Below are 10,077 nucleotides of genomic sequence, written 5' to 3'. Positions count from 1 at the left end.
GGTCCCAAATCCCTGGGGGGGGGGAGGCAAACGTGGCCCCAAATCCCCGGGGGGGGGTCCCAAATCATCGCCCCCCACCCCCCCGAACCTTCCCGACCCCAAATTCGGGGGTGGGGAAGGGGGTGGGGCAAACGTGGCCTGGGGGGGGTCCCAAATTATCGCCCCCCACCCCCCGAACCTTCCTCACTCCAAATCCGGGGGGGGGGGGGGCAAACGTGGCTTGGGGGGGTCCCCGAAATCTCCACCCCCCCCCCCCCTCACCCCAAATCCCTCGCGGGGGGGCAAACGTGGCAGGGGGGGGGTCCCAAATCTCCCCCCCCCCTCCCGGGGCGATTCCTCAGCCCCAACCCCACAGGATTTTTGGGGGGGGGTATCCACAAAATCCTTCCCCCCCCTCGCCCCTATTTACAGTGCCTGGGCTCTGCCCCACGGGGGGGGGACACCCCAAAATCCTCCCCCCACATACACGGGGTTATTTTTGGGGGGGGTCTCGCCTTATCCCCCCCCCCAAACACCTCACACACTCCACAAACCCCCCCCCCCCAATTTGGGGCCGGGGGGGCCCCCCATCCGTCCGACCCCCCCCCGGCGCAGCGGAGAATAAAAAGGTGCTTCACGGCCCCCCCCGGCTCCGTTTTGGGGGGTTTGGGGTCACCCCCGGTTATGGGGCGGGTTTGGGGTCACCCCCGGTTATGGGGCAGGTTTGGGGTCACCCCCGGTTATGGGGCGGGTTTGGGGTCACCTCTGGTGTGGGGGGAGTTTGGGGTCACCCCCCTGGTTATGGGGCGGGTTTGGGGTCACCCCCGGTTATGGGGTAGTTTTGGGGTCACTTCCAGTTATGGGGCGGGTTTGGGGTCACCCCCAGTTATGGGGGAGTTTTGGGGTCACCCCCAGTGTGGGGCGGGTTTGGGGTCACTCCCGGTATGGGGCGGGTTTGGGGTCACCCCCAGTTATGGGGTGAGTTTGGGGTCACTTCCAGTTATGGGGCGGGTTTGGGGTCACCCCCAGTTATGGGGAGTTTTTGGGGTCACCCCCAGTTATGGGGCGGGTTTATTTCAATTGAAGGGGGCGTGTCCGTGGGCGTGTCCCGAGGGGGTTCCCGGGTTATCCCAATGGAGGGGGCGTGTCCCCGAGGAAGGGGCGTGTCCATGGGCGTGTCCCGAGGGGGTTCCCCGTTAATCCCAATGGAAGGGGCGTGTCCCTGAGGAAGGGGCGTGTCCCGAGGGGGTTCCCGGTTTATCCCAATGGAAGGGGCGTGTCCCCGAGGAGAGGGCGTGTCCCGAAGAGGGGGCGTGTCCATGGGCGTGTCCCGCGGGGGTTCCCGGTTTATCCCAATGAAGGGGCGTGTCCCCGAGGAGGGGGCGTGTCCCTGAGGAAGGGGCGTGTCCCGAGGGGGTTCCCGGGTTATCCCAATGGAAGGGGCGTGTCCCCGGAGAGGGGGCGTGTCCCCGAGGAGGGGGCGTGTCCCTGAGGAAGGGGCGTGTCCCGCGGGGGTTCCCCCGTCGGGCGCGGGGCGGGGGGGGCTCAGAGCGGCCATGGGGGGTCCCGCGGTCGGGCGGCTCCTGCTGCTCGTGGCCGGAGCGGGGGCGATGCTGCGGTGAGAGGGGGGGGGGAACTGAGGGGGGGAGTTTGGGGGGTCGCGGATGTCTGGGAACCCCCCAGGTGGGGGTTTGGGGGGGTCCCGGACACCTGGGTCCTCCCCAGGTGGGGGGTTGGGGGAGATTTGGGGGGGTCGCGGACACCTGAATCCTCCTCAAGTGGAGATTTGGGGGAGTCCCGAACAACTGGGACCCCCAGGTGGAGGTTTGGGGGAGTTTTGGGGGGTTCCAGGATGCCCCTGTCCTCCAGGTGGGGGTTTGGGGGGGGGTTCCCGAATACCTGGGCCCCCCCAGGTGGGGGTTTGGGGGGTTTAGGGGTTCCAGGACACCCGGCTCGCCCCCCAGGTGGGAGGGTTTGGGGGGTTCCGGGACACCCCGAGACCCCCAGGGTGGGGTTGAGGGGGGATTTGGGGGTCCCGGATACCTGGATCCTCCCCGATGGGGGGGTTTGAGGGGGATTTTGGGGGGGTCCTGGGGGTTTTTAGGACACCTGGAACCCCCCGGGTTGGAGTTGATGGTGGATTTGGGGGTCCTGGACACCTGGATCCCCCTCGTTGGAGGGTCTTGGGGGATTTTGAGGGGTTCCAGGACCCCTCGAGTGCCCCCAGGTTGGGGTTTGGGGGGTTCCAAGACTCCCGGATCCCTCCAGGGGAGGGTTTTGAGGGGTTTCGGGGGTTCTGGAACATTGAACCCCCTCCAAGGAAGGATTTTGGGGGTTTCAGAACCCCCGGATCTTCCCCGGGGGGTGGGTTTTGGGGAGTTCCAGGACCACCGAATCACCCTCAGGGGGCGGGTTTTGGGGGTTCCAGGACACCGAATCCCCTCCAAGGAAGGATTTTGGGGGTTCCAGAACCCCCGACCCCCTCTGGAGGTGGATTTTGGGGGGTTTGGGGGGTTCGAGAGCCCCCAGATCCCCCCCTAGGAAGAGTTTTGGGCATTCCAGGACCCCCGAGGCAGGGTTTTGGGGGTCCCAGAACCCTCGGATGCCCCCGGGGGGTGGGTTTTGGGGGATTTGGGGTGTTCCAGGACCCCCGAGGGAGGGTTTTGGGGGTTCCAGGTCCCCGGGATCCCCCTGGGGGGCGGCTTTTGGGCGGTTTTGGGGGTTCCGGGACCCCCGGGGGAGATTTTTGGAGGTTCCAGGACCCCCAATCACCCCGGGGGACGTGTTTCGGGGGGGGTTTGAGGACTCCAGGACCCCCGGCTGCCCCCGGGGGGCAGCTTTTGGGGGGGGTTGGGGGTTCCCGAGCCCCCGGCTTGCCCCGTGGGGCGGTTTTGGGGGATTTGGGGGGTTCCAGGATCCCCGGGGGAGGGTTTTGGGGGTTCCAGAGCCCCCAGATTCCCCCGTGGGGCGGGTTTTGGGAATTTCGGGGGTTTCAGGTCCCCCGTCTTGCCCCGTGGGGCGGTTTTGGGGGATTTGGGGGATTCCAGGATCCCCGGGAGAGGGTTTTTGGGGGTTCCAGGACCCCCGGCTGCCCCCGGGGGGGTGGTTTTGGGGGTTTTGGGGGTTCCAGGTCCCCCATCTTGCCCCGTGGGGCGGTTTTGGGGCGGTTTTGGGGCGGTTTTGGGGTTTCCCGGGGGGGGCGGTGCCCGCCGAGCCGGGCGGGGGCGGGAGCCGGTCGGACCCGCTCGGTTCCGACCCCACCCTCCAGGGCGTGACCCCCCCCCCTTCCGTGACCTCTGACCCCTGGGGGTCACCCCAACATTTGGGGGACACCCCCCGCCCTTCCCCCCTCCCTTCATTAACCCCCGAGGGGGGGGGGGGCGGTTCCTGGGGGGGGGCCCTCATTAATCTCATTAACCTCATTAATCCTCTCCCCCCCCCCCCCCCTTTTCCGGCCCCCCCCCCCTTCCCCAAATCCGGCGCTGCGGTGTCACCCTCTCATTAGCATAATTAGGCTCATTAAGCTCATTAGGCTCATTAAGCTCATTAAGCTCGTTAAATCCCCCCTCCCCGTTAACCCTTCCCCCCCTTTTCCCCCCCCAGCATCCCCCTGGAGAGGGGCCCCTGGGTGCCCCCCAAATTTTGGGGGTCCGGGGGGGCCCCCCCCTCCCCCCGCGCCCGCAGTGGGGGAGGGGCGGCGGCGGCTCCCGCGAGGCTCCACAACTACATGGACGTGAGTGGGGGAGGGGCGGAGGGGGGAGGGGGGGGGGGCACGGGGACCCCCCCCCCCCGGGGATGGGGGCGGAGGGGGGAGGGGCTCTGGGGACATTGGGGGGGGGGTCCTGAGACATTGGGGGGTCCTTGGGGACATTGGGGGGGGGGGTCCCAGGACATTGGGGGGTCCTTGGGGACATTGGGGGGGGGGGTCCCAGGACATGGGGGGGTCCCTGGGGATGTGGGGAGGGGTCCCGGGATATTGGGGACAATGGGGGGGTCTTTGGGGACATGGGGGAGGGGTCCCGGGACATTGAGAACAATAGGGGGTCCCTGGGGACATGGGGAGGGGTCCCAGGACATTGGGGGGTCCCAGGGGATGTGGGGAGGGATCCCAGGATGTTGGGGGGTCCCTGGGGATGTGGGGAGGGGTCTCGGGATATTGGGGACAATGGGGGAGTCCCTGGGGACATTGGGGGGGTTTCCAGGACATTGGGGACATGGGGGGGTCCCCGGGGACACTGGGGGGTCAGAGGTGACCCCGTGACCCCCCCGTTCCCCCCCCCAGGCCCAGTACTACGGGGTCATCTCCCTGGGGACATCGTGGGGGTCCCTGGGGGGTCAGAGGTGACCCTGGGGGGTCAGAGGTGACCCCGTGACCCCCCCGTGACCCCCCCCGTGCCCCCCCCAGGCCCAGTACTACGGGGTCATCTCCCTGGGGACGCCCCCGCAGCGGTTCCGGGTGATTTTCGACACGGGCTCCGCCGACCTGTGGGTGCCCTCGAGCCGCTGCTGCCTCCTCTACCTCGCCTGCTGTGAGAGGCGGGGCCTAACGGGGCGGGGCCGGCCCGGGGGCGGGGCCTGAAGGCAGGGGAGGGGGCACGGGGGGGAGGGGAAGGGTGGGGGAGGAGCCTCTACCTGGGTGGAGGGGAGGGGCCTGGGAAAGGGGGCGGGGTCTGGATGTGGCGGTGGAGTCTGGGAGGAGGGGGCGTGTTCTAAATCAGGGGGAGGGGTCTGGGAAAGGGGTGGGGCTGGGAAAGGGGTGGAGCTGGGTGGAGAGGGCGTGGCCTGTAAAGAGGGGTGGGGTCTGGGCAGGGGGCAGGCCTGGGGAGAAGAGGGCGTGGTCTGAGGGGATGGGCGGGGTCTGGGGATTTGGGGCGTGGCCTTGGCTGGGAGGGCGGAGTTTGGGGAACGAGGCGTGATCTGAATGAAGGGAGGGGCGTGGTCTGAGTGAAGAGGCGTGGCCTGCTCTGAGGGGGTGGGGTTTGGGGAATGGGGTGTGGTCTGGATAAATGGGCGTGGCCTGGTGTAAGGGGGCGGAGTTTGGGGAATGAGGCGTGGTCTGAGTGGAGGAAAGGGCGTGGTCTGAGTGAAGGGGTGTGGCCCGGTCTAAGGAGGCGGGGTTTAGGGGATGGGGTGTGGTCTGTATAAATGGGCGTGGCCTGCTCGGAGGGGGCGGGGTTTAAGGAATGAGGCGTGGTCCAAGTGAAGGGGCGTGGCCCAGCCTAAGGAGGCGGGGTTTCTCAAACGGGGCGTGGCCTGAGCGAACGGGCAGGGTCTGAGCGACAGGGCGTGGTCGGGGCCGAGGGGGCGTGTCCCTCCCGTGTGGCCACGCCCCCCCGGCCCCACCCAAGCCCCCCCCCGTGTCCCCCCCAGGGCTGCACCCCCACTACCAGCCCGGCCTGTCCTGCACCCACCGCGCCAACGGCTCCGCCTTCGCCATCAGCTACGGCAGCGGCAGCCTCAGGGGCTTCCTCAGCACCGACACCCTCACGGTGGGTAATTAGCGTTTATTAGGGGCTAATTAGGGTAAGGAGGGGGCTTCCTCAGCACCGACACCCTCACGGTGCGATAATTAGTGTTAATTAGGGGTTAATTAGGGTGGGGAGGGGGCTTCCTCAGCACAGACATCCTCACGGTGCTATAATTAGCGCTAATTAGCATTAATTAGGGGCTAATGAGGGGTCAGGGGGCTTCCTCAGAACCGACACCCTCACGGTGCTATAATTAGCGCTAATTAGCATTAATTAGGGGTTAATGAGGGGTCAGGGGGCTTCCTCAGCATTGACACCGTCACTGTGGGGTCCCCACCTGTGTGTCTCTGTGTGTCCCCATCTCACCTGTCCCCATCTCCCCAGTCTCACCTGTCCCCATCTCACCTGTCCCCCCTGCCCCAGGTGTCCAACGTGTCGGTGCCCAACCAGACGTTCGCCGAGGCCGTGGCCCTGCCGGGTCTGGCCTTCATGGCCTGTCCCCCTGTCCCCATCTCACCTGTCCCCATCTCACCTGTCTCACCTGTCCCCATCTCACCTGTCTCACCTGTCCCCCCTGCCCCAGGTGTCCAACGTGTCGGTGCCCAACCAGACGTTCGCCGAGGCCGTGGCCCTGCCGGGTCTGGCCTTCGCCGCCGCGCGCTTCGACGGCGTCCTGGGCTTGGCCTTCCCCGGCGCCGCCGCCGGCCCCGCCCGGCCCGTCTTCGACAACATGATGGCCCAGGGGCTCTTCCGGGACAACGTCTTCTCCTTCCGCCTGCGCAGGTACGGGGCACTCACCTGGCACACCCCGAAAGGGACCCCCAAACTTCCCGGGAGGGACCCCCAGAACTGCCCTTGAATGGTCCTTAAATGGCCCTTCAATGGTCTTTAAATGGCCCTTAAATGGCCCTTTAATGGCCCTTAAATGGCCATTAAATGACCCCCGAAACGGCCCTTAAATGGTCTTTAAATAACACCCCGAAATGGTCCTTAAAGAAGTCCATAAATGGCCTTTAAATGACCCCCGAAATGGCCCTTAAATGGTTCTTAAATAACACCTCTAAATGGCCTTTAAATGACACCCCAAATGGCCTTTAGAGGACCCCCTAACTGGCCCTTAAATACCCCATAAATAGCCCTTAAAGATCCCCTAAATGGCCCTTAAAGGACCCCTGAAATGGCCCTTATATGACCGCCAAATAGCCCTTGAAATACCCCATAAATGGCCTTTAAAGGACCCCCTGGGACTCCCCTGAGACCCCCAAATCCCCCCCTGGGCCCCCCCTGGGATCCCCAAACCCCCACAGGACTCCCCTGGGACCCCCAAATCCCCATGGGACCCGTCCTTGGGACCCCAAATTCCCCTGGGACTCCCTTGGGACCCCCAAATCCCCTCCTGGGCCCAACCTCAGGACCCCCAAATATTCCTGGGACCCCCAAATCCCCCCCAGGCCCCACCTTGGGACCCCCAAACCCCCCTGGGACCCCCAAATCCCCACAGGACCATTCCTTGGGATCCCCAAACCCCACTGGAATCCCCATGGAATCCCCAAATCCCCCCCTGGGCCCAAACTCGGGACACTCAACCCCCCCTGGAATCCCCTGAGACCCCCAAATCCCCCCCTGGGACTCCCCTGAGACCCCCAAATACCCCCTGGGCCCCACCTTGGGCCCCCAAATCCCCCCTGGGACTCCCCTGAGACCCCCAGATTCTCCCTGGGAATCCCCTGAGACCCCCAAATCCTCCCTGGGACTCCCCTGGGACCCCCAAATCCTCTCTGAGACTCCCCTGGGACCCCTAAATCCCCCCCTGGGACTCCCCTGGCACCCCCAAATCCCCCCAGGACTCCCTTGGGACCCCTCAACCCCCCCTGGGACTCCCCTGAGACCCCCAAATCCTCCTTGGGACTCCCCTGGGACCCCCAAATCCCCCTCTGGGACTCCCCTGGGACCCCCAAACCCCCCCCCCCGAGTCCCCCCTGCCGCCCGTGCTGACTGTGGGGTGCAGTGGGGCCCAGGAGGGCGACGGGGGGGAGCTGCTCTTGGGGGGCATCGACGAGGGGCAGTTCGAGGGGCCCCTGCGCTACATCCCCGTGTCCCGCCGCTCCTACTGGCAGGTCCACATGGACAGGTGAGACCCCCCCGACCCCCCCGGAACCCCCCAAATGTGCCCTGATCCCACCCGGGACCCCCAGAATCCCCCCCGTCCCCTCTGAGACCCCCAAACCTCCCCTGGACCCTCAAAACCCCCCTGGGACACCCTAAATCACCCCTGACCCCTCTGAGACCCCCCGGACCCCCCCGGGACCCCCCAAATGTGCTCTGATCCCCCCCGGGACCCCTCAAATTCCCCCTGACCCCTCTGAGACCCCCAAACCTCCCCTGGACCCCAAATGTCCCCTGGCACCCTGAAATCCCCCCTGATCCCCCACCCAGGACCCCCTAAATCCCTCCGGACACTTCTGAACCCCCCAAACCTCCCCTGGACCCCAAATTCCCCCTGATCCCCCACATGGGACCCCCTAAATCCCCCATGACCCCTGTGACCCCCCAAACCTCCCCTGGCACCCTGAAATCCCCCCGATCCCTCCCGGGACCCCCTAAATCCCTCCTGACCCCTCTCACTCCCCCAAACCTCCCCTGGACCCCAAACCCCCCCGATCCCCCACACGGGACCCCCTAAATCCCCTCTGAGCCCTCCGACCCCCTCCAAACCTCCTCTGAACCCCCTAAATCCCCCCGATCGCCCCCCCCCGGTATCCCCTAAATCCCCTCCGACTCCTCTGAGACCCCCAAACCTCCTCTGAACCCCCAAATCCCCCTAATCCCCCACCCGGGACCCCCTAAATCCCGTCTGACCCCTCTCACCCCCCAAACCTCCCCTGGACCCCAAACCCCCCCTGATCCCCCACACGGGACGCCCTAAATCCCCTCTGAGCCCTCTGACCCCCCCAAACCTCCCCTGGACCCCAAACCCCCCCTGATCCCCCACCCGGGACCCCCTAAATCCCTCCCAACCCCTCTGACCCCCCCAAACCTCCCCTGGACCCCCTAAATCCCCCCGATCCCCCCCGGGACCCCCTAAATCCCGTCTGACCCCTCTCACCCCCCCCAAACCTCCCCTGGACCCTCAAAACCCCCCTGACGCCCCTCGGGACCCCCCAAATCCCCCCCCTCCCCTTTAACTGCCCCCTCACCCCCCCAACTACCCCCTGACCCCTTTAACTGCCCCCCTGACCCCCCCAACTGCCCCCAAACCCCTCTAAGTACCCCCAACCCCCCCAACTGCCCCCCAAACCCCTCCAATTGCCCCCCCAAACCCCCCCAACTGCCCCCAAACCCCTCCAATTGCCCCCCCAAACCCCCCCAACTGCCCCCAAACCCCTCTAAGTGCCCCCAACCCCCCCAAGTGCCCCCCCAACCCCCCAAGTGCCCCCCAAACCCCTCTAAGTGCTCCCGAACTGCCCCCCAAAGCCCCCCAACTGCCCCCTAAACCCATCTAAATGCCCCCCAACCCCTGTAACTGCCCCCCAAACCCCCCCAACTGCCCCCCAAACCCCCCCAACTGACCCCCGCCCCCTCTAAACCCCCCCCCGTGCCCCCCCAGGCTGTCGGTGGGCTCCCCGGGGGCCGTGGGCTGCCGGGACCCCCCCGTGTGCCGGGGGGGCTGCGAGGCCATCGTGGACACGGGCACGTCCCTCATCACCGGCCCCAAAATCGAGGTGGACGCGCTGATCCGGGCCCTGGGGGGGGCCAAGGCCGTGGGGGGGCAGGTACGGAACGGGGGGGGCACCCGCGGGACCTCCCCGAAATCCTGGGGGTCCCTCCTGAACTCCTGGGGGTCCCCTCGAACTCCTGAGGATCCCCCCTGAACAACCCTCAACACGTGGGTGCTCTTTGGGTGGGGGTCTCCTGTGCCCTGGGGGGGGCCCGAGCCGGGGGGGGGGGGCAGGGACGGACCGGGGGGGCACCCGCGGGACCCCCCGAAATCTTGGGGTCCCCCCTGAACTCCTGGGGGGTCCCCCCGAACAACCCTCAACACGTGGGTGCTCTTTGGGTGGGGGTCTCTCGGGTCCTGGGGGGGCAGGTACGGACCGGGGGGGGGCACCCGCGGGACCCCCCGAAATCTTGGGGGTCCCCCCCTGAACTCCTGGGGGACCCCCGAGCTCCTGAGGGACCCCCTAAACTCCCTCCTGAACTCCCGGGGGTCCCCCCGAGCCCCCCCCAATGTGGGTGCTCTTTGGGTGGGGGTCTCCTGTGCCCTGGGGGGGCAACTGGGGGACCCCCCCGAGCTCCTGGGGGACACCTCGAACTCCTGGGGGTCCCTCCTGAACTCCAGGGGGTCCTCCCAAAATCTTGGGGGTCCCTCCTGAATCCCCCCCAACACGTGGGTGCTCTTTGGGTGGGGGTCTTCCGCACCCTGGGGGGGGCAGGCATGGATTGGGGGGCCCCCCCCGAACATCTGGGTCCCCCCAGGCCCATGGGTGGGGGGCTGTGGGAGTCCCTGGGTCCCCTTTTGGGTGGGGGGTATTGGGGGTCCCTGAACCCCTTTGGGTGGGGGCCATTGAGGGGTCCCTCCCCTATTGGGTGGGGGGCATTTGGGGTCTCTGGGTGCCCACCCCCCCCGACC

The 10,077-nt window shown here is 66.9% G+C and overlaps 1 protein-coding gene across 1 annotated transcript; it reads left to right on the top strand.

Annotated features, from left to right (window-relative positions):
* Positions 1 to 1,535: 1,535 nt before the first annotated feature.
* LOC127464938 (cathepsin D-like) lies at positions 1,536 to 9,220 on the top strand (the record flags this gene model as incomplete). The annotated part of the gene is made up of 7 exons (XM_051775403.1): positions 1,536 to 1,597; positions 3,583 to 3,712; positions 4,385 to 4,508; positions 5,350 to 5,468; positions 6,031 to 6,230; positions 7,456 to 7,578; positions 9,055 to 9,220. Coding segments are annotated over exons 1-7 (924 nt in total), but the record flags the coding sequence as incomplete, so codon positions are not given.
* Between the last annotated feature and the right edge of the window lie 857 nt (positions 9,221 to 10,077).

Source organism: Manacus candei, unplaced genomic scaffold, assembly GCF_025592945.1.
Source record: "Manacus candei isolate 608988 ecotype Guabito, Panama unplaced genomic scaffold, ASM2559294v1 h1tg000295l, whole genome shotgun sequence".
NCBI classification, from domain to species: domain Eukaryota; kingdom Metazoa; phylum Chordata; class Aves; order Passeriformes; family Pipridae; genus Manacus; species Manacus candei.
The sequence above is the reverse complement of the archived record's forward strand: the minus strand, read 5'-3'. Positions and strand labels throughout refer to the sequence as shown.